At 46.2% G+C, this 24,397-nt stretch overlaps 2 protein-coding genes across 2 annotated transcripts in view; both read right to left on the bottom strand.

Annotated features, from left to right (window-relative positions):
- Positions 1-24,397, bottom strand: part of LOC115083644 (zinc finger protein 208-like) — a 309,671-nt gene that overhangs the window by 21,235 nt on the left and 264,039 nt on the right. The window lies entirely within an intron of this gene.
- On the bottom strand, positions 295-23,128 carry LOC115083659 (zinc finger protein 689-like). Its single transcript, XM_029587610.1, has 5 exons — positions 22,911-23,128; positions 20,912-22,710; positions 19,927-20,265; positions 1,895-2,027; positions 295-734 (listed from the first exon to the last, which is right to left on the bottom strand). Exons 3-5 carry the CDS (start codon positions 20,197-20,199, stop codon positions 586-588), a joined length of 555 nt encoding a protein of 184 aa, XP_029443470.1. The 5' UTR covers positions 20,200-20,265; positions 20,912-22,710; positions 22,911-23,128; the 3' UTR covers positions 295-585.

Raw genomic sequence — 24,397 nt, 5'->3', positions numbered from 1 at the left:
TAAATTCTTTATTATTTTTATTTTTTTTTAAACTTACCTGAGCTCAGCCCTTACCGGCTGAGTACAGAGCACCACCGCTTTCGGCCTCCTGCACCCGCTGACTTTAAGCTGTACAATTGTTTAGCTTCAGCCTTACTGTTCCTTATTCCAAAGGCTTTCAGTTCCCTAATTATCTTTATTTTTAGATTAGACTGCTTGCTGTGGCTAAACCTTCAGGGGAGGCTTCTCTCCTGGATCCCTTTTCTGTAATATAGGTCTCAGGAAACACAGGAAGATTTTTTCTTTTTAGAATTTTACAGATAATTCATCTTTTATTAGTATTGAATCCTAACTGCAAGCATACATTTCATTATATGTACATAGGTTATAAGTATTTTATAAAATGTTCCAGTATAACTGTAAGAATGGTCGTCTTCCTGGGGAGAAGGGTACAATGCAATGTACATGCTGACAGAGTGCAGGCCTTCTCCAAATATCCAGTGCTCCAACCACCCCTTATATACAGGTTTTTCTCTCTGTCTGACCTCAAGCCCTCTGCATGCAGTCAGCAGTCATCCTTCTGACCGTCAGGACACACATTTTCCTTCATTCTACAAATAGCTTAACTTCTCCCATCTGTTTCCCCTTTGGTGCTCTCATGCACGGTTCCCACAGATAAAACAAAACTTTGGGTTCCCAGTGATTCACAGGCACATGCATACGTCTTCTGCCAGATACCAAGCTTCCCTGTGTTGCTGCAAAGGAACAAGAACAGTACAAGTTTCCACAGTTTTACAGCCCTTAGGTCTCAAAAGGTCACAGGTTGTTGCAAAACTGGTACAAGGGTCAGGTCTTGTCTCTACATTTCCCTCTTGAGGAATTCCAGAATTAGGAATTCCTCACTATTAGGGAAAAATGAAAGAGCAATGGGTGCACTGGTAGGCAGGGCTCTTCAGCAGTGATTATAGATTATTCAGTGGGGATCCAGGAAACCCCCCCCCCCCACCACTTTTCTTCTCCTGGTGCTGCTGGTTTTTCTCCCTTGCTCCCTGCTCCATTGATGGCGCCGTGGCTGCAGTGATTGTCCCCGTGCCGTGAGTGTCCTTGCCCCTCCTCTGCTGCCTATAGCCCCTCCTCCCACTCCGGGTGATGTCATTATATCACGCATGTGCAGATGAGACGTAATGATTCCCAGAGCCCTAGTAATCTTATAATATACTGAGACAATAACATAGGTTTCCCAATCTTACTTGTGCCTGTAGAAATTATTTTGCTTTTACTGGTTGAGGAAAAGGGACCTCAGGTATTAGCACAGGGAGGAGATCTCAGGGATGGGAGGGAGAGGGAAAGAATATGAGAAGACCAGGGATGGGGTGAGAATAAGGAGAGAGGATTAAGGACAGGAGATTAGAAAGTTTGAAAAAGAGGGGGAGGTTTGGAAATCTAGGATGGGGGAAGAGGAGGAAGGAGAAGAGAGGAGGATGGAGTAAGAGGGATTTCAGAGAAGAGGATCTAGGATCGGGAGGAGGGGGGAGGTAGGAAGGAGAGAAGAGGAGGTTCCATTACCTGCAGACAGAATCTGAGATCCAGGGAGGGAGATCCAAATTGCTATTGCTGTAGTGGGGAGTGGGAGAGTGGCCCAGAAAAGAGGAGGAGATACTCCATGTCGCAGGAGACTGAGGGCTCTGGGGATACACCGGGCTGCTTCATTCTTACAGCATCAGTGATAAGCTGCCAATTTCTTATCAGGGGGTTCACCCCAGCTCTGTCTGCCTCAATCCCGCCCTTCCTGTTCCCTACACAAGAGAGGGGGAAATCCAGGGCTGTGTGCACATTTACTGTGAGGCATTGACCCAATGATGTTTAGTAAAATATTCTCCGTGTATACTAGAAATGCAGATAATGCAATCCTTACCTAGACCTAGAGAGCTCAGGGTCTCATAATTCTCCTTCATCACCTCCCTGTAAAGCTCCTTCTGCTCTTCATCTAAATACCCCCACTCGTCCTGGGAGAAATAGACAGCGATGTCCTCAAACGTCACCGGCACCTGAAACACAAACCAGAAACACTCAGTGACACGTGGAGGGGCTCAGCTGGCTTTAATCCCATAACATTTTATCATGGAAGATGGGACACCAGGACCCCTCATCCACAGGAACTGCCAGACTTGTTCCCCTGGACTCAGTTTCCTTTCTGGGCCTCAGGGTTTACAAGTCTAATCCCAGAGACAGAGAATATCAATCGTCTCTGCCTGGATAAATCTGAATAATAAAACCCAAGATCTAACAGAGCATTATCTAGAACATCAGGAACATCTGATTCTGTCACATCAGGAGGGCTCACTGTGCTCTCATCCTCCTGGTTTACTCATTCCCTAACCTTGGGTCATCTTTGATGCCTCCCCTCCTTCTGCATATCCAAAACACTGCTACAGTGAGTCAGTTCTTCCTCTATAACACTGCCACCAAAACACTCCTCCCCTCTCTTATCACCTCATAAGAACCTGCCATACTGGGTCAGACCAAGGGTCCATCAAGCCCAGCATCCTGTTTTCAACAGTGGCCAATCCAGGCCATAAGAACCTGGCAAGTACCCAAAAACTAAGTCTATTCCATGTTACCATTGCTAATGGCAGTGGCTATTCTCTAAGTGAACTTAATAGCAGGTAATGGACTTCTCCTCCAAGAACTTATCCAATCCTTTTTTAAACACAGCTATACTAACTGCACTAAACACATCCTCTGGCAACAAATTCCAGAGTTTAATTGTGCGTTGAGTAAAAAAGAACTTTCTCCGATTAGTTTTAAATGTGCCCCATGCTAACTTCATGGAGTGTCCCCTAGTCTTTCTACTATCCGAAAGAGTAAATAACCGATTCACATCTACCCGTTCTAGACCTCTCATGATTTTAAACACCTCTATCATATCCCCCCTCAGTCGTCTCTTCTCCAAGCTGAAAAGTCCTAACCTCTTTAGTCTTTCCTCATAGGGGAGTTGTTCCATTCCCGTTATCATTTTGGTAGCCCTTCTCTGTACCTTCTCCATCGCAATTATATCTTTTTTGAGATGCGGCGACCAGAATTGTACACAGTATTCAAGGTGCGGTCTCACCATGGAGCGATACAGAGGCATTATGACATTTTCCGTTTTATTCATCATTCCTTTTCTAATAATTCCCAACATTCTGTTTGCTTTTTTGACTACCGCAGCACACTGAACAGACGATTTCAATGTGTTATCCACTATGACACCTAGATCTCTTTCTTGGGTTGTAGCACCTAATATGGAACCTAACATTGTGTAACTATAGCATGGGTTATTTTTCCCTATATGCATCACCTTGCACTTATCCACATTAAATTTCATCTGCCATTTGGATGCCCAGTTTTCCAGTCTCACAAGGTCTTCCTGCAATTTATCACAATCTGCTTGTGATTTAACTACTCTGCACAATTTTGTGTCATCTGCAAATTTGATTATCTCACTCGTCGTATTTCTTTCCAGATCATTTATAAATATATTGAACAGTAAGGGTCCCAATACAGATCCCTGAGGCACTCCACTGTCCACTCCCTTCCACTGAGAAAATTGCCCATTCAATCCTACTCTCTGTTTCCTGTCTTTTAGCCTGTTTGCAATCCATGAAAGGACATCGCCACCTATCCCATGACTTTTTACTTTTCCTAGAAGCCTCTCATGAGGAACTTTGTCAAACGCCTTCTGAAAATCCAAGTATACTATATCTACCGGTTCACCTTTATCCACATGTTTATTAACTCCTTCAAAAAAGTGAAGCAGATTTGTGAGGCAAGACTTGCCCTGGGTAAAGCCATGCTGACTTTGTTCCATTAAACCATGTCTTTCTATATGTTCTGTGATTTTGATGTTTAGAACACTTTCCACTATTTTTCCTGGCACTGAAGTCAGGCTAACCGGTCTGTAGTTTCCCGGATCGCCCCTGGAGCCCTTTTTAAATATTGGGGTTACATTTGCTATCCTCCAGTCTTCAGGTACAATGGATGATTTTAATGATAAGTTACAAATTTTTACTAATAGGTCTGAAATTTCATTTTTTAGTTCCTTCAGAACTCTGGGGTGTATACCATCCGGTCCAGGTGATTTACTACTCTTCAGTTTGTCAATCAGGCCTACCGCATCTTCTAGGTTCACCGTGATTTGATTCAGTCCATCTGAATCATTACCCATGAAAACCTTCTCCATCGCAATTATTTATTTATTTATTTATTTATTTAAAGTTTTTCTATACCGGCATTCGCGATGGAAATCGCATCATACCGGTTTACAATTAACAAAAGTTGAAGGAACAAAGTACAAATTAGATGATAATAAATAATAATAATCATAATTATATCTTTTTTGAGATGCTGCGACCAGAATTGTACACACTATTCAAGGTGCGGTCTCACCATGGAGCGATACAGAGGCATTATGACATTTTCCGTTTTATTCACCATTCCCTTCCTAATAATTCCTAACATTCGGTTTGCTTTTTTGACTGCCACAGCACACTGGGCCGACGATTTCAATGTGTTATCCACTATGACGCCTAGATCTCTTTCTTGGGTGGTAGCACCTAATATGGAACCTAGCATTGTGTCTTCTATAACTTGCTCTTTGCTGACCTGCCGCTGACTCATTTTTCTCCCCTGCAATCTCTTCAACATTCAGCTGCATGACCTCTCTGTCTTTAACCTCGCTATGATCATGTAACCCCTCTTCTCAGGTCGCTACATTGGCTCTGTCCACTTCCACCTACAGTTCAAGCTTCTCTCCCTCCCTCCCCCTACAAATGCATTCACTCTGCAGCTCCTCATTTTCTTTTTCTTTTCTTTTCCTTCCTCGTCAACGCCATTCATCAGGCAAGTTGCCCTTATCTGTGTCTTTCTCCACCACTGCCACTTTTCAATTCTGTGCTTTCCACCTTGCTTTGCCGAGTGCCTGGAAGAGACTTCCTGAGTCCATGTGTCTTGCTCCCTCTCTGTCCATATTCAAATCCAGTTAAAACCTCGCCTTCTTGGGGGCAGAACCAAGATGGCCGCTCGTTAGACTCGCTCGGCGTTGGATCCCTTGGGCGTGTTTACTTTGAGTCTCTTTTTTTGCTGCATTTTACCTGCGATGGGGAGAAAATGCAAACCAAGGACTGAACCTCACCGTGCGGTTCCTCAGACGTTGCCTTTCTCCGGCCCGATGGATGCCCATGAATCACTTTGAAAAGTCCATGCGTAACTGCAGCCAAGGGTGGGATGCCGAGTCTATCTGTCTACACTAAGGAAAACGAAATTATCAGGTAAGTAATTTCTCCATTTCCTAGCGAGTAGCAGATGGACTCAGGACTATTGGGGTGTATAAAAGCTACTCCCGAACCGGGTGGGAGGCTGCCCATGACCCACTTAGTGCTGCCCTTGCAAATGTCGTGTCCTCCCGTGCCTGAACACCCAGACAGTAGAATCTGGAGAAGGTATGGATGGAGGACCAGGTCGCCGCCCTGCAGATCTCGGCAGGTGACAGCATTCTAGTTTCTGCCCAGGATACTGCCTGGGCTCTGGTAGAATGGGCCTTGACCTGTAGAGGTGGTGGTTTGCCTGCTTCTACGTAGGCCGCCTTGATGACTTCCTTGATGCAGCGGGCTATGGTTGCCCGCGAGGCCGCTTCCCCTAATCTCTTCCCGCTGTGAAGGACGAAAAGATGGTCCGTTTTTCGTATGGTTTCCGACGTTTCCAGATATCTGGATAACAGTTTGCCGATGTTGAGGTGGTGTAGACTACGGGCTTCTTCCGAATTCTTCAAGGCATCCGCCAATGGTAGCGAGATGGTCTGGTTAAGATGAAAGTGAGAGACCACTTTGGGGAGGAACGAGGGAACCGTGCGTAGCTGGATGGATCCCGGGGTGAGCCTGAGGAATGGTTCACGGCAGGATAGTGCTTGCAGTTCCGAGATGCGGCAGGCTGAACAGACTGCCAGTAAGAATGCAGTCTTCAAGGTTAGCAGGCGGAGGGACAGACCTCGGAGTGCTCTGAAGGTGGTTCCCGCTAGGAAGTCCAGAACGAGATTAAGGTTCCACAGGGGCACCGGCCACTTTAGGGGTGGGCGAATGTGTTTGACTCCTTTCAGGAAGCATGACACGTCCGGGTGAGAGGCTCTCTCCCTCACTCTTGGAGCCGTAGCATGACAAAGCTGCTACCTGTACCTTGATGGAGTTGAGGGACAGTCCCTTCTGAAGTCCGTTCTGTAGGAATTCCAGGATCACGGGGACTTTAAATGAGCGTGGTTTGATGTCATGGTCTTCGCACCGTGCTTCAAATACCCTCCAAATCCCTATGTACGTTAACGAAGTGGAGAACTTGTGTGCTCGGAGAAGGTTGTCAATTACAGCCCCCGAGTATCCGCTCTCTCTCAGGCGAGCCCTCTCAATGGCCAGACCGTAAGAGAGGAATTGAGCTGGGTCCTCGAGGAGGATCGGATCCTGTTGAAGCAGGTCCCTGTGTGGAGGCAGAGGTAGGGGTTTCCCTGCCAGCAGTCTTCTCATGTCTGCATACCACGGTCTTCTTGGCCAATCCGGAGCTACCAGAAGGACTAGTCCCCTGTGTCGCTGTATCTTGTGAATGATTGCGCCCAAGAGGGGCCATGGCGGGAAGGCGTATAGTAGGGTCCCTAGTGGCCAGGTCTGTACAAGGGCATCGATTCCCGCCTGCAGCTGAAGAATCTGGGTACTTGGGCGTTGGATCTGTTTGCCAGACAGTCCATGTCCGGTGTCCCCCACCGGTTCACTATCATTTGGAAGGCTGCAGGCGACAGCCTCCATTCTCCTGGGTCTAGGCTTTCCCTGCTGAGGTAGTCCGCCGTGATGTTGTCTTTCCCGGCGATGTGGACGGCGGTGATCTCCTGGAGGTTTGCTTCCGCCCATGCCATCAGTGGGTCTATTTTTAGGGACACCTGTTGACTTCTGGTTCCCCCTAGTCGGTTGATGTAGACCACTGTTGTGGCGTTGTCAGACATCACTCTGACCGCTTTGTCTCGAATCTCATGCAGGCTAGCCTGACTGCTCGTGCTTCTAGGCGATTGATGTTCCATCCTGCCTCTTCTGCGTTCCACTGCCCTTGGGCGGTTAACTCCTCGCAGTGTGCTCCCCATCCCCGTAGACTGGCATCTGTGGTTAGCAGGGTCCAGGTTGGGGAGGACAGCCTTGATCCTTGACTCATGTGGCTGGTCTGCCGCCACCACGGTAGCTGGGTCTGGACTCTGCTCGGGAGTGATAAGACGTACGGAGTAGTTCTGGGACCTTGGGCTCCATCATGAGAGGAGCGAGTGCTGTAGGGGCCTCATGTGGGCTCGCGCCCATGGGACCACCTCCAGTGTGGATGCCATCAGGCCGAGGACTTGCAGGTAATCCCATACTGTGGACGAGGATCGCTCAGCAAGGATTGCAACCGGTTCCACAGTTTTGATCTCCTTGTGGGAGTTAGGCTGACCTTGTCTTCTTTGGTGTCGAACCGGACTCCTAGGTATTCCAACGACTGTGAGGGCTGTAGGGAACTCTTGTTCGTGTTGACCACCCATCCTAGGCTCTCCAGTAGAGTCTTGACTCTGTTGGTTGCTTGGTGGATTTCCTCTGGCGACTTCGCCCTGATCAGCCAATCGTCCAAATACGGATGTACGAGGATTCCTTCCTTCCTCAGTGTTGCTGCCACCACTATTACCTTGGTGAACGTCCGGGGTGCTGTGGCTAACCCGAAGGGTAGCGCCCGGAACTGGTAGTGACGGTCCAGGACTTTGAAGCGTAGGTAGCACTGGTGTATCTGATGAATTGGGATGTGTGGTTGGGCCTCTGACAGATCCAGGGAAGTGAGGAACTCTCCCGGTTGTATCACCCTTATTACAGATCGTAGAGTTTCCATGCGGAATCGGGGAATCTTCAGGTGTCGGTTGACCAACTTGAGGTCCAGGATGGGCCTGAACGTTCCTTCTTTCTTGAGAATGATGAAATAAATGGAATAATGCCCAGTATTTATTTCCTGTGGAGGCACTGGGGTTATGGCCTCGAGGGCCAGTAGTCTGGACAGTGTAACTTCCACTGCCGCCCTTTTGGAGGGGTCGTGGCAGGGAGACTCCACGAACTTGTCCGGAGGGGTGCATAGGAAATCCAGATGGTACCCCTCCCGAATGATGGCTAGGACCCACTTGTCCGAAGTTCTCGACCCATCTGCGGTAAAACAGAGCAAGTCTGCCCCCTATGACGTCTTCCCTTGGATGGGTCGGCTGAATCTCATTGTTGGGTACGGCTGGGGCCTGAACCCGAGCCGGTTCCCCTTTTGTTGTGCTTGTTCCGAAAGGACTGGTTCCTGCCGGTAGGGCGGGGCACTTGATAGCTGCTTCTGTATGGATTGAAGCACTGTGAACTTCTGCCCCTGGAGGATCTGGGAAAGGGTCGCTGGTTCCTCTTCGTCTTATCCTACGGTAATCGTGGCAGTGGGGACTCGCCCCATTTGTTGGCTAGTTTCTCTAGTTCGTTGCCAAACAGGAGGGATCCTTTGAAAGGCATCCTTGTAAGGCGCGTTTTGGAAGATGTATCGGCCGACCAGCTTCGGAGCCAGAGTTGTCTCCTGGCCGACACGGCCGATGACTCTCCTCTGGCCGCTGTGCACACCAGATCGGAAGCAGCATCCGCAAGGAATGATACTGCCTGTTCCATGTCTTCTCCCGGGGCGTTGTTCCTGGTCTGGGATAAGCAGGCACATGTCACCACTGTGCAGCAGGCCGTAATTTGTAGAGACATAGCGGCCACGTCAAAGGACTGTTTAAGGATGGATTCCAGACGTCGGTCATGTGCATCCTTGAGCGCTGCTCCTCCCTCTACTGGGATAGTGGTGCTTTTGGCGACCACGATGTTGACTCCTGGGCAGGCAAGCAGATCTTTGGTTGCCGGATCCAGAGGGTACATGGCTGCCAAAGCTCGTCCCCCTTTGAACGAGGACTCTGGAGCATTCCATTCCAGTTCCATTAGCTGTTGTGCGGCTTGCAACAGTGGGAAATGGTGGGAGGGCTGGCAAAGGCCCTCCAGCAGGGGGTTCGTTCTAGGTTCCCCCGGGGTACCTGGGCCCGAGACGGCGAACTCAGCCAGGCATTGGGTGACTAGGTCCGGAAGCTCTTCTTTTATGAAGAAGCGTCTCATGGTTCGGTGAGGCTCTGTCCCCGGGGGGAGTTCCCCCTCTTCTAGGGGCTTGGCCTCCTCTTCAGAGATGTCCGAGTCCCCAGAAGTGGAGCTTCTGGGTAGTGAAAACCTGCGCCTAGGTCTTGAGGGGCCTGGGGCATAAGGGCCCTCCCGTGGAGCATATGGTTGCTCAGTCATAGGTTCAGTTTGCATTTGAACAAAGGTGTGGACCCCTTTGAAGAACTCCACCCATGAGATAGACACTGGATCCAAGCTGAGGGGTGCTGTGTCCTTGGGGGTCCCCGTCTGTGGGGAGGTCCCACTGGGATTTATTAGGTCCGGGGTACCCCCTGAGGAGCTAGTACTCAGCCCTGGGCGGGACTGGCCCTGAACTGGATCTCCCAGGGCCTCCTCACACTGGATGCACAGGGCGTCGGCCTCCTTGCTTTGTGAGGTTCTGATGTGGCATGCTGGGCAGAGGACTTGAGCCTTTATGCCTGTTTCTGGTGGTGCCATGGCTGTTGGCGCGTAAACGTATGCGCTCCGGTGTGCATAATGTATATAGGCCTTAAGCCTGAGCTGTGTATTTCCTGACTTTGCTGGCAACATATTTCACAACCATGTGCTTTGGCAAGCTCAGTACCGGAAGAAGCCAACACCCCAGAGACGATACCTGATTGGACTGTAAAGTAACGATCATAATTGGATATTGGAAGAAGATAATACACCCAGGATGCGCATCAATGTATTTCTATTGGACAATGAAAAAAGTTTAAAAGTCCCATCCCGAGCTCTCCGCATTTGAGAAGCAAGCCCAATGCCCAGTTGACACAGACCTGCGTCTCCAGAGAAACAATGACTTCCTCTTATCTGTATTGTCTATTAAATAAATTTGCTTTTTAGATCATAAAGCTGTCTGAAGGTGCTTTCCGAATACCCGCCAAAAACATATTGGTGCCGTGACTCGGATGACCTAATGCGGGCATCGCGGACCAGCACACCTTCAGGAATATCTCATTGCCAGCATCGAAGAAAGTGAGGGTGCCGTCGATCGGGAGTGGGGACCCACCCTGAAGCATCCAGAATCTACTTTGAGATTTTTGAGACCTGAGGCACTTCAGAAACCACGAAGAAAGCATTTGAGGAAGTAAGTTTTACTCTCAAAGAAAAGAAAAAAAAACTGTTCAGAAACTTTTATTATTTCCTAGACCTCGGCGCGCACTGCTGTCTGGCAGATCTAGTACAGTACCAATCAGTAAGCCCAAGCTGAATACTGCGACACACCACCTGGGGCTCTTGCCGGAGTAGGAACTGGTCAGGTGGACCCCGCACTGCGAGAAAACTAAGAGAAAACTAAGCACACAGAATAAGAAGCCTTCAGATCAAGCATTCTACGGACAACCATACGTGGAGCTGTCTGGAAAGGTAAGTAAAACTTGTCTTATACAAGTGAGTCATAGGTTTTTCCGTTAGTGTGCTAATAAGTTCGAAAACAGTTGGCGGATTTGATGCCGCCTCTGGCCCTATCCCGGTTGTTTCGGCGGTAATGCACTGGAGCCCGAGTACAGTAGGAAACGGTAACCAGTCGAACGGAAAGGAGTAGATAGGTCTTCAGTACCATTGTCTGCAGGCTGTCTCTCCCTGCCCCGCTGTGAATACCTTCGCGTTTGAAGAAGTACAGCACACCGGAAGCGTGGATTTCGCGATACGGTGAAAACTACAATTAAGGTAAGGTTGAACCACTCTTTCTCATAAGGGAGTGGCTACACGAAATTATTGTTAAACTTTATGATGTCGAAGTTTTGGTCTGCAATATTAAGAGGTCCCAAGACAGCAGTAGAGGTCTGTCCGTCATGTCCCCTTAATAAAGTTATCGCTCTACATGAGCTTAATGAGAAGTTGATTCGCAAATGCCACTCTAAGTGGGTTGCGTGGGCAAAGAGGGATGATTCCCTAGAATGGCCAGTAGGGGGCTCCTTTGACCCGTCCACGCTCATACAGCTAATGACCTTTTTCAAGGACAGGTATAACAAGCCCAGGGCAAAAGACAATAAGAGGCTAGCGGAACATTTACAGGTGTCCAGATGGTTCGCTATGACACGAGTGTATTTAGAAGCTATTAATTGTGACAGAGCAGTGTCACCACCCCCATATGATTCACTGTATGCTCGTGATTGTTTAGTGCCAGAAGAAACAGTGACTACAGTGGGTAATTTACATTCAGATCCTGCTGCACTTTCAGAAAGGGAAGGAGAACCCCGAGTAAGCCCCACATTTCACACAAGCACGCCTCGACTCAGTACAGTTGAGATTGAGGATGACCTTTTTGAAGATGTTGTTCCTGCATTCGAGGAATACGGCACATGGCTAGTAGACCCAGCAGAAGGTCCAGTAATTGTAGATATGCACAATTCAGCAGACACTGGAATGCCAGTAGATTCTGCACCGAGTACTATTCTTGTGCCAGAAGATTCATCACCCCCTCGTCCACTACCTCCTCCCACACCCCTTCCTTTGCCTCCTTCACCTCCTCCCTCACCACCACCTCCAGTATTGTCACCACTTTCAGAGATTCCTGAACTGCCACCAGTTCCTGAACCTTTTGACTTGTCACCCACTCCCTGCCTCCGATCTATACCTATCTTGATTGCAAATAGCGATGAGGATACGGAAAGTAGTGAGGAAACTGAACTAGTCACTGTAACTTCAGCTGTCGCTGGTCCCCCAGTAGCAAAAATTGCCAAATTAGATCGTTCATTTTTTTATGTCACTATTTGGGTTGATTCATTTCATGGATGGACACTTGCTTTAAGTCCACAAAAGAGAGTCTGTCCTCTAGAAGGATCCCTGACTGCAATTGAACTGAACACTGTTCGGAGCGCTGGAAGCCGTAACCATGCCTCCAAATGCATGACCAGATGCATGACCTTGGGCCAGGTAGCTTCACTGCTGATATCGCAGTGGCATAATAAACAAAAGCAGTGTCAGCGTGAGATAAACGATCAGGTGAGACAGTATAATGGTCTATTTCAAACCAGATTACACCAAGTAATGGGGCAAGCAGAAAACACCTGGAAGGAGTGCCTTTCATGGGCCCTTGTATTCCGTTACAGGAAACCTGAGTTTTTAGAGCGCATGTCCCCAGATAAAGTGAGTTCACACATATCAGAGAAGGTATCTGCGTATGTGGGACCTTACATTGCCACTCTAGTGAAGCTTGGACAGGACACAGTGTGAACTCAGTATGGAACACAGTTTTAAATGGAACCACATTTAGTACGACCATCCTTTAGGATGACCTCCTTATTCTGAGCCTTATTTTTATAGCTATTGCTTGCATTACTGCAGTATTCATTTTAGGACAAAGAAGCTAAGATAGGAATTTGCTTACATAGAATTTGTTTACATAAGACTAGTAAATCCTTGCCAGTTTTCCCGTTTGTCATGTAAACCGAAGTGATATGTATATTATATAGGAACCCCCGGTATATAAAAACCGAAAATTAATAAATATGTCTTTGCAGACGTGTCTCCCTGTCTCCTATAGTAGGGACAGCAGCCATACATCTGAGCCCAGTGTACATCTGAGTCAGATGCATGTGGTCAGTTTTTATCAGATTGCAGAACTTTTGTAATGCCATCACAGACGAGTAACGCCCTAAAAGTAACGGGCTTGTGGACAGATATAACGGGTTGCTAAACTTCGCATTTTAATGTATTTACTGGTCTTATTGTTCAAGCTATTAAGATTTAGTCATGTTATCATTTGCAGGTATATTTTTATTATAAGGATTTTTAGTATAAGTAAGTTCATTTTCAAACGGTACTGTATAGTTTTAAGTTTTAAGTGTAAGTTCCTCTTTTCGATGTGAATGCATTTCTATTAAGGTGATCACCAAGCGCATGCGATATCTTCCTCTTACAACATATTCTTTCCTTTCTGATCTAAACTGTACGTTTGTGGTAAAAGAGGGATCAAGGGGGGGAGTGAGACACACCTCCCACCAATATAAATCCCCTTTGCTCACAACTTTACATACTGATCTTTTATTACGTTAATAACTTCACATTCCTTTAATACTGAACTGGCGTACTGACAAGCACATATACTAGTGTTAAAATTTAGAATCTGAGCTGCTGAATTATGATTCTGAGAAGAGAATTATGAGTTTGAAAAGACATTTTAGCTAAAAAGTTAAACTGTATCTTAGAGAAAAAAAAGGGGAAGTAAGTGTTGCAAGGCATAGCACTGCTTATCTGTTCTGCCAGCACTGGCTGTGCTGCGAACGGAAGAAAAAAAAAAGGGGAAATAGTTGCTAGTTTAAACTGTAGCATATTTAAGTATTAATTATTTGATACTTGAGTTCTAATTATTCTATGACACATTGACTATAAGCTCAGAACATTACTGATTGAATTTATTTAATATTATTGGTTGAATTTTACATGCACAATATTTGCTAATTTAATATTTCAGTTGTATGCTAGTATTTACTTTTCAGATTTTCAGTCTTCCTGACTCAAAGGAACTTCAGTTTTATTTTCCTTTTCCTACCTTTTTATACAGAATTCTGGACTTTTATTTTTCACACATTTTTCATACACATTTTTAATTTTTGATCTACTCTTTTGATACATTTTTGATATGAATTTTGAGCTCAAATTATATGTTATCTGTTGTCTGTCCTATGTGAAGAAGACATCGAATGTATATTTGAAGGATGGATGAGTGTGTGTCAGTCTAGTGTGACTTATGTTTAATGAAATGTCTGAAATATTCGTTGTTTGTGGTTTAGCTTACCGCAGATGACTTTGCTCTCAATGCTTAATTTGATTTTATGCTACTTTACCATATTAGGTATCTGAAACTATTAAAGAAGCACATATCCCCATTAGGCCGTGGTGAATGAGAACCTGATACACCTTACTGAAAGCGTGACAACAACATTTATGGGACTTACTCCATTCTTCCCATCCCTTCTTCGGAAGTTCCACCCTAATCACAGAACTCATCCTTCACTCATCATTGAACTTTATTACTCTTGCTTGATTATATTTTGCCTTTATGTTGTTGTATTCTACATTAATGCAGTTCTCATGATTGTGTGATCATATTGCCCTGATCAGATTAGATCCATTCCCAATTGTTGTCAGCTCTTTACACAAAGATTACCTGTTATGCAGTACACCACACTATACATTGTATTGTCTAATGTCAATGATAACTGATTGCCATACACACCAAGCCCATATGCCACTCTGCCAATGCCATGATTTGGATATCTACATACATCTACTTTTATCTACACGCCACACATTATACAAACTCAAAACACTAAAGTTTTGCTGCTATTCCCAGTTCTCTCATATCCATTATATGATTAATTGAGATGATCATTCATCCCTAGGTCCCATAGATAACTGGTTTGACTTACCATCTATTATTGCTTTCCACGTTATATTCATCTCCAGTTATTATAACCTGCCTTTCTTAGTCCAGACATCTGCGTGTCAGTGACAGACCGGCGCAATGTGCTGCAGCATAGTTTGTCAGTTCGGCCTTCGCACCGTACTTGGGCAGCTCGTGTGAATAGGCTGCACAGACAAGCATGTCCTCTTCAATTCTAGTATATTTAGTAAGTCTAAAGGTTTAATGTAGTTCCATATGTTTATATAGATATTCTTGGTAATTGAAGACAGAATTATGACATTCATTTGATTCCCCAATTCTTAAACACCACACAGTTAGAGTTTGTAGATACCATCCCATTGGTTACAGAGATCTCTTATCCCTTTGGATTGGATGTCTCTTTCAGAAATCCTACTCTTGATTTAGACTTAAGGCATTTGTTTATATTCTCATGACATTCAAATGCATGGTAGGCTGAAACATATAGATGTTTATATCCTCATGGCCCCCGCATGCATTCGCCTTTGCTTCCGCCATGCCTAAATTGCCAGGACTCAATATCATGGTAAATACTACATCTGAAGTGCACTTCCAAGCTGCTGCAGTTCGTCAGCATCTAATGATGAGCATGATTGAATCCCCTTCTGAATCAGATGTGTAGGACCATTTAAGGATAAGGTTGTGTTTCCACAGAATTTGGTTTAATTGTTGGGAAACACAGTTTAAAGTGGCTTACATTTCTAAGTGAGCTTGCAATGATTAATTGTGAGACTGAATGAAGTTTGTTATTTTAATGGCCTGAGATATCATCTATGAAGACGACAGAAAGCTTTTCATTGACCAGCAGCAATGTTACCTCCTCAGGCTGTTATGCTTAACGATGACGGGTAAGCACCAGGTAGCCAATCATTAGGATGGTGTACCGTGGGCAACCTAAGACAGTGGTATTAACCCTGAGTAGAATGGTTGAAGCAATAATCAATCATTAAGAGGATCAATTGAATATATAGATCATTTATATGCTGCTAATAGGAACACACTACAGAATCTTGGATCAACTGGAAGAAGGCCAGAACAAGACCTGAATGAAGAGTGAATGTGAGATTGAATGACAATAAAGCAAATTAGAATGTGTGAATGATTGAGGGATATGCAAGAAGAATGTTTAAACATAAGGAATATGAAAGCCATTTTAACAGTCCAAAAGGTGGGTCATACTAAATTGATGCTATGACCATTTCAATCCAGGAAATACAATCTCAGCCTTTCATTGGTGAATCGTTCTCAAACGATTCAAGGGGGGAAATGTATATAGGCCTTAAGCCTGAGCTGTGTATTTCCTGACTTTGCTGGCAACATATTTCACAACCATGTGCTTTGGCAAGCTCAGTACCGGAAGAAGCCAACACCCCAGAGACGATACCTGATTGGACTGTAAAGTAACGATCATAATTGGATATTGGAAGAAGATAATACACCCAGGATGCGCATCAATGTATTTCTATTGGACAATGAAAAAAGTTTAAAAGTCCCATCCCGAGCTCTCCGCATTTGAGAAGCAAGCCCAATGCCCAGTTGACACAGACCTGCGTCTCCAGAGAAACAACGACTTCCTCTTTTCCTTGTTCCTCTTATCTGTATTGTCTATTAAATAAATTTGCTTTTTATATCATAAAGCTGTCTGAAGGTGCTTTCCGAATACCCGCCAAAAACAATAACTCAAGCGTGTAGATTGTGCGTGCAGTTGTGCGCCCAAAGGGTAGTTATGCGCACAACTAGAAGGGCGCGCACATCCTGTACGCACCGCTTATGTGCGCAAGGGTTATAAGCGCGCAGGTCTACGCACACATGTACTTTGTGCGCCTAAATAGATGTGCGCTTGGCCAAGCGGCGAACGGAGCGGCCAAGATGGCAACGGCGAGCACGCAGGCAATATGGTGACCACCTCGGGGGGTCTCCACGTGGGCAGACCCTTGGGAAAGCCAGGGCCTGGCCCTGGTAGGGCGGATCAACCCGGTGGTGCTGGTCTCAATCGGTGACCTGTGCTCCTCCTCAAACCTCAGAGACCGGAATCGAGCGAAGATTTCTACCTTACCTTGTCTTCGGTGCTTCCTGGCTTCATTATGGGCGGTCTCGGCTGCGGGGGGAGAGAGCAAATACCTTCAACGCCGCGCTCGAGGGTGCACCCGCTGCCTCTCAGCCGCATCCGAGAATCGGGGGCTAGGTCCTCGCCGCAATTCGGCCGCTGGACCGAAGCTCACCTCCGAGGGACCACGGAAATCACCTCGGGAATCTCAACTGGGGGAGGGACCCGAGGGTATCACCGCAGGAGAGCGGGGCTCGTCTTCAGGTAAGTTTCTTCTTTAAATTTTGGTTTTCTCCTTTCAATTTGGTTCTAACGCTGTGAGAGTGTGCAGATAGTTCCTAACTGCTATGGAGACGGAAAATACTGAGGATCTGCACTTCCTGCAGGGGTATATGTACTAGGGGCTGACTTCAGATTGAAATCTGATCCGTCTCCAACTGCTATCAGGAGTGCACTATGCCCATTGGTCCTGAGTCCATCTGCCACACGCTAGGAAATGACCTTTGCTCAACTTCGGGAACTATTTCAGTTACAATCTCCTAACGTTTACCCTTATCTGCAAATATGTCATTTCATAAAGAAAGCCTCCATAGAAGGGGAACTGCGCCCAGGAAAACTGAAGTTTGAGGGAGGGCATGAGTGAGCAGATCGGGTAAAGGGAGGGCTTTCCAAGATTTATGGTCTCCTACAGAATGCTCCTCAATGTATACCAAACTATATCACAGCATGGGAGAAAGATCTAGAGAAGTCTCTCTCCAGAGAAGAGTGGGATCTGATCCTCTTACAGGCCAAGAAGTGTTCCATATCCGCTTCCCTTGTGGAAAACGGGTTGAAATTTCTATTTTGCTGGCATTTTACCCCTCATAGGCTCCACTGTGCTAAAATCTGCTCCAATGGTTTCTGCTGGAAAGGTTGTGGTCAATCGGGTCCTTTTATCCATGTGGTGGGATTGCCCTAAGGTGGGAAGACTGTGGAAGGAAGTATCAGACATTATACACTGGATCTTGGGCAGAGCTATTATTTTGTCCCCTGACCGAGCTTCACTGAACGTCCCCATTGAGGGCTCTGGGAGTGAAAGAGAGCTGGTTACCCAATTCTGTTTGGGCACACGGTGATTACTGGCAGCAACGTGGAAGCAGGAGCTGGTGCCCTCTTACTTCAAAAGTTGGACACTATGTGCATCTTATACAAGAAAACTGCCCAGAAGCAGCACCACATTCCTGGATTTAATCAGGCGGGGAATCCGTATCTGCAATGGAGGGGAAATCCAGCCCCTGTGGCGTCTACGACTCAGTGACGAGGGATAATGCAGACGTTCAGACAATTTAAGAATCCCAAGCAAAGCAGCACTTGTCTTATTTATTTGCTTGCTTTATCATTATTGCTTACATTAAGATGTCATGATTTTCTGTATTGCTATATTCCTGCATCTGTTTATGCAAATGTTATTGCATTAATATGGATTAATAAAACTTAAATTAAAAAAAAAAGAGTAAACAAAAGCAAGAGAAACAGGAAACCGATCTGGTTCTCAAAGAAGGTGGCTGATAAAATACAAATAAAAAGAACCGCATTCGAGAAAAATAAAGGATCCCAAAAAGAAGAAACACAGGGAAGAACATCTGGTTAAACTGAAAGAGATGAAGAAAGTAATCAGGAAAGCAAAATGTCTGGCAGAAGAAAGGATTGCCAAAGAGGCAAAGAGAGGAGACACCGCCGGCTCCAGAAGGTCCAAGGCCTCCTCGGTCAGACCCCCTTGAAAGCTGCTTCCGGGGTGTCCCACTCCAGGTCAATCACCTCCTGGATGGCTTCCAGAATCGGGAAATAGCAAGAGGCTTTCCGTAGAGACACCAGGATGGGACTCCTCTTTGCTTCTGACACAGGGTCTGTGCCGAGAACTCCCAGAGTCTTCAGGGTCTGGGAGGCCAGGGCTGGCAATTCATCTCTGTGGAAAGATCATAGCATGGGCCGGGATGGCTCCAGGCCTGGAAGGATTTCCCTGTCCTCCACTGAGACTGCATCCCCCTCGTCATCCGTGGGGTCTGGATCCCTGTCAGGGATACCCTTGGTAAGCCTGCGGATAGGGCTGGGAGGATGAGGCCTTCCCAGCTGGGGCAGCATCTGACTGCGCCTGAACAAAGGCTTTGAAGGCCCTGAACGAATTCCATCCCGGAAAAGGTTGCTGGGTCCATGCCTAGCCCAGGAGGAACTGGGGTAAGCCCCCCTGAACTGCCCTCTCCCAAGGAGGACGCAGCCCCGGGACTGCTCAGATCCGGGCGCTAACAGATAAGGTCCTGGCTGACCCATCCTGCGACTGGGAGAAGTTCTGAGAGTCCGGCCCTCCCTGGGCTTCCTCACAGAGCTGACCCAGGAAGGATCCAGGTCAGGCTGCGCAGCCCTAATATGGCAGGCAGCAGAGAGGGGCGCTTGGGCTTCTTTGTTGCCGGAGCCGTAGTTCACTGTACCTTGTGCGTTCAGTCAGCCAGCACGGACTCGAGTGTGCACAAATCCACCCTGACGAGAACGGGGCTCGATCTTTCTCCAAGTGGTAAGGGGATAGCACCTCCACATCTGCTAGGAGACAGAGAGACACTGGATGACCGAGGTCACTGCAGGGGGTATCTAGGGTGACATCGGCTTTGAAACCTGACTCCGTCTCCATCTGCTAGCAGGGGAGCGCGTAACCCATTGTCCTGGGTCCTCACTAGGAAATTTATATTTTTTAAATTGACTGTTGCTCATTTTAGTTTATTATCCATAGATGTAATATTTATATTGAATTTAATCATTTATAATTATAATTTATAATTTTTAATCGATTTTATTTATATTTATACTGTGAACTGTTATGATTGTTATCAGAATAACGGTATATAAAAGAATATAAACCAAATAAATAAATAAAGCGGGGGAGGGAGAGGTGTAGACGTGACCTGGATGAGAATTGAAGACTAAAAATGACCAAGGGTTAGAAAATTACTTTTGGGGGTTCAGCTTCTTCCTTGAAATTTGTGGATCAGCAACAAGAGACAGAAGATCTTTATACATTTAATTTTCACTAGAAAAGAAATGGGGTTAATTAGAAGAAGAGATTCCTTAGATCTTTGCAAAGCCTCCCCTAAATAATTATTAATCATCTCCCCTGGTGAAATATTCTCTCTTGGGAAAGTTGATAATTCTAAAATATTTCTCTTTTGGCAACATTTTCCAAATTCTTACTTTTTCTTCTAACAAACTTTATCCTGAATGGACACAGGAGAATTAATGAGTAAATTTCCTACCTTGTTCTCCAGTGCCTGCAGCCGCTTAGCATGAGAGGAGATTTCCCCTTCAATCCTTTCCAACTTGCTGCTCATTGTTGCTTCCGGCCACTCCACAACCATCCACAGAGAGCCCAAAGTCCTGGGCTGCAGTGGATCCAGAGCCAGCCCTGCCCCCTCCTCTGATCCCGGGGGCACTGCCAGAGGCTGCACAGAGGAGGGATCTGGCTCTGGAGAAGGCAGAACCCCCTTCCTGGGCTCCACTGAAGTCCCAGAACCCATAAAACCATCCATGGGAGACGGGCGAGATTTAGACTTTCTCTTTCTATTCGATGTAGTCAGGATCAGAGACAGGTCGGGCTGAGGACAAGAGAAAGAGAGAATCTGGAGAGTTAATTCCCTCCTGTACAGGGCACTTTGTGAATAAACAGAAAACCCTGCAGAAAACACTCAGCACCTTTGTATCAAACCCATCACATTTAAACAGCGCTAACTCCCAAAACTCACACAGCAACATCCTATCTATGAAACAACAAAACTGGAAATGAGGTAACTTGCCCAAAAGCAGCTAAATAATGAACTTTTTGTAATATGTGAATTAGAAATGTTCTTAAATAAATAAATAAATGGACTCTGAGACATTCAGGTTAAAGCACCGTCCTTAAGTTTTTAACTTGTACACTCTATGGTAAAATTTCTTTTACCGGCCTATCTTCTTTCCAGCTTGTTGCAAGCTTCCAAGTTCTCTCCCCCTGTTGATTGTAACTTTGACTTATCCTACTTATTGTTATCTTTCGTTTATGTGAATTTGTTACTCTAGTTTTTTCCCTTTGTTAAATTGTAAACCGATCCGATATGGTAATTTACTATGAAGGTCGGTATAAAAAACTGTTAAATAAATAAATAAATAAATAAATAAATAAAAATCTATTCCCTGCTGGAAAACAAAACAAGCTGGACTGATACAAACCTTACACAAAAACTAAATGCTAGCAGAATCCCTCACCTCAGTCCCACATGGAATATACAGACAGAACGTAATGAGCGGGTCTCAGAAAGGCAACTGCAGTCACTTGTTTGATCTAAACGCAAGTTTATTAATGAGAAAAGACAGAGAAAGAGAAAAGCAGAACAAGAAAATGAGGAAGTTGTTGTTCCACGGAGTAGCGAGCTTGTTTAAAAGGTTTTGTCTCTGATGCTACTCAAAGCGGAGAGCTGTGCAAGCGACTTTTAAACTTTTCATAATGTCCAATAAGATTGCTCTGACGCGCATCCTGGGAGTAATTTCTTCTTCCGGTCACCAATAGGAATCGTTGCTTTTAGTCCAATCAGGTACTGTCTCTGGGGTGTCGGCTTCTTTCAGGGAGAGAGTTAGCTATGCGGACCTAGGCTCTCTGAAGCACATGGTGGAGGAAATCCAGGAAATGTATTATACTGTCCACACATATACAAGACCTCACCAAATACAGGATAAGGGAATATCAAATTGAAAAAAAACCATAATACAAATTATAAAACAATAGTAAAGTAAAATTACAGGTTACAGAGAGCACAAAAGGTAAATCTCAGGTTTCTGTGTGCAAGTAAAATTGTGAGCTTTGAGGAGTCTCTTGCAGGCTAACTCCCCTCTGCTCTCTTTACGGGGCGGTGCTTAGAGCTCCCCCCATTCAAGCTTTGACCCCTAAATCCTAACATTTCAATGCTCAAGTTTCTGAAAGTCAAATTATTGTGAATCCTATGGGCAGCAATCAGAGCAGCTCATAAGAATGGCTGCAAACATAGGGGCCGATGCAAAACTCTTCCCGGAAAGAAGGCGCTGACTTTTCAGCACCTGCTTTCTTAGCACACGCAAGGTACCCACGGGGGGGGGGGGGGGGGGGGGGGGAAGGCCATGCAATATTTAAAGTAGGGGGTCACGCAGGAGGTGCTAGAGTCATTTACGCGAACTTAGCACCTCCTTCCTAGCGCGACCCGCTGCGCTGCCCTGTCTGCCAGATATGAAAACGGCCGCCGAGTTTATCAGTGGCAGTTTTCATTACTGGCAGACGGCCGGATATAAAAACTGACGTCTGTCTTCACATCTCGGCTGTTTGCTGAGTTATTTTTGCATTTGGAGGGAATGAGGGCATTTGCATGTGATGAGCGCTAACTCATTCACTCCGTGTCCGACGTGCATTAAATAGGCACTAATCCTCCTATTGCATTAGGGGGTGGATTAGCGCCTGTTTAACCCGCGTCCCACAGCAGGTTAAACAATGCGCTCGGCTGAGCTCACTGCATTGCATCGGCCCCATAGATTGAGACTTAAAGACCTGATCGCCTCCTTGATTTCCTTCCCACATTCCCAGTGCAGAGCCCCCAGCCTGGAGCCCTTTACAGTCAGTCCCGCTGCTTGCTAGAAACCGTCACAGGGACAGCAGAAAAGAACGGGTGGGAAAGACACCGCTTAGGGTTGCCAGGTTTTCATGAAAGAACAAGCACTTTTTTCCAAAAAAAGCCCAAAACACATGAAATTGCAACACCAATGTTTGTGAGTCGCATAGATGACAAAGGAAGCTTAACTACTTGCATGTTGCAGAAGGTCTGCATGATGTGCACGAATGTCACACTTACAAAATGTGCACACAGCCTTACTCTCATTGCTGACAACAGACTGAATCCATGCTTTTAGTTCACATTCCTCTTCCCACGCTTAGCAGGATCTTTTAGGTCCTTACTTTAGCTATAGTAGATCAAATCCTAGTAGCGCAGCAGCCAATGACAGAAACAGTAGGTATGGCCAGGCTTTCTTACAAAGGGGATCTGCTGCAGGGAGATGAGAAAAAAATTAAATAAAATTAAAAGTGGTGTAGGACAAATTAAAAACACCAGCCCCATACAATGATACCCCCCTCCGAGCCCATCTCTGCCCCCACCCCGATTCCCCCCTCCGAGCCCATCTCTAGCCCCTAAACACTCATTTCCCCCTCCTGATTCCTGGTTGTAGGCAGCTGAGTGCTCCACACCTTTCAGCATTCAGGGCTGCAGCTGCACAGAAGCTTCTTGGTCACCCACGACGCTTGTTGCTTCCTGCAATGCCAGGCCGGGTCTGCCCACGCGCTCCTGGGATTGCTGGCTCTGGTTAGCTTAATGCTGCAATAGGTTAGGATGCGCCTGCTATGGACGGCCAATCACTGCAACACCAGAGCACAGGTCCCGCCCACCAAGCCCAAACAAAAACGCGATTGGCAGGAAAAAACGCCCAATTACAAGCAACCCGCGAATGACTAGAAAAAAAAGCCCAATCACGCGGGAAATAAGTGAGGTTGCCAACCCTTCTCCGGTATTGAGCTTTATTGCAGTCGCTTAACAATCATCATTCTGCGACTGCTGGTGGAGCTGCTGCTGCCGATGAGTCATCAATCTGCCATTGCTGGTGGAGCTGCTGCTGCCGATGAGTCATCAATCTGCGACTGCTGGTGGAGCTCTGCTGCCGATGAGTCATCAATCTGCGACTGCTGGTGGAGCTGCTGCTGCCGATGAGTCATCAATCTGCCATTGCTGGTGGAGCTGCTGCTGACGATGAGTCATCAATCTGCGACTGCTGGTGGAGCTCTGCTGCCGATGAGTCATCAATCTGCGACTGCTGGGGGGACTGTGCAGCAAAGGAAAAAGCGGCAACCTTGAGGGTTGTTGGCAGTCAGGTGGCCATCCCAGATCTAACGCAACCGGCAGAAATGGTTTTTTTTTCCTGCAGAATGGAAAAGAAATAGCCCGATCTGCCAACAATGTGTGCACTATTGTGAGGCCATAATGTTTACAGGTGAGCTAGGAGGAATTTCCCTCCCCCTCTTCTAGGTGTGTCGGAGGAATATTTATGCCAAAGAAAATATACAGAAAGAAATTAGAAATTGTCTCATTAAAAGAAATGCAATATGTACTGCAAAAAAAAACTACACCTGGAGAAATCTTGAAGGGAAAGAAGAAAAATATAATCTTCAAAAATGCATTAACCTAACTTATAGGGCCATCAACATGCATTTGCATGTTGAGGGCGCTATTAGGTGCCGCGGGTGGGCCGCGTGTTTTCCTCCCCTTACTGAATAAGGGGTAAGGGAAAACACGCGTCCAGAGCAGGGTGACAGTGCGCTCCGACGGAGCACACTTTACTGGATCGACCTGTTAGTAACTCAGTAAAATGATCGCATCACCACATTGTGCTTTTTAAATAAAATACAGCATGACCTTTCCTTGCCCCTTCCCTGCAGCCACTATTTACTCTTTATTCCTGTGAAAAAAAACTCAGCTCACACTGTTCACGCTCTCATTCCTCCACTTCATAAGAACATAAGAAAGATGCCATACCGAGTCAGACCAAGGGTCCATCCAGCCCGGCATCCTGTTTCCACCAGGTTACAACAAGTACCTGGCAAGTACCCAAACATAAAATAGATCCCATGCTACTATTGCCAGTAATAGCAGTGGATATTCCTTAAGTCAACCTGATTAATAG

This window comes from Rhinatrema bivittatum, chromosome 2 (genome assembly GCF_901001135.1).
Source record: "Rhinatrema bivittatum chromosome 2, aRhiBiv1.1, whole genome shotgun sequence".
NCBI classification, from domain to species: domain Eukaryota; kingdom Metazoa; phylum Chordata; class Amphibia; order Gymnophiona; family Rhinatrematidae; genus Rhinatrema; species Rhinatrema bivittatum.
Note: the sequence above shows the minus strand (reverse complement) of the source record. Positions and strands in the feature narration are given on the sequence as shown.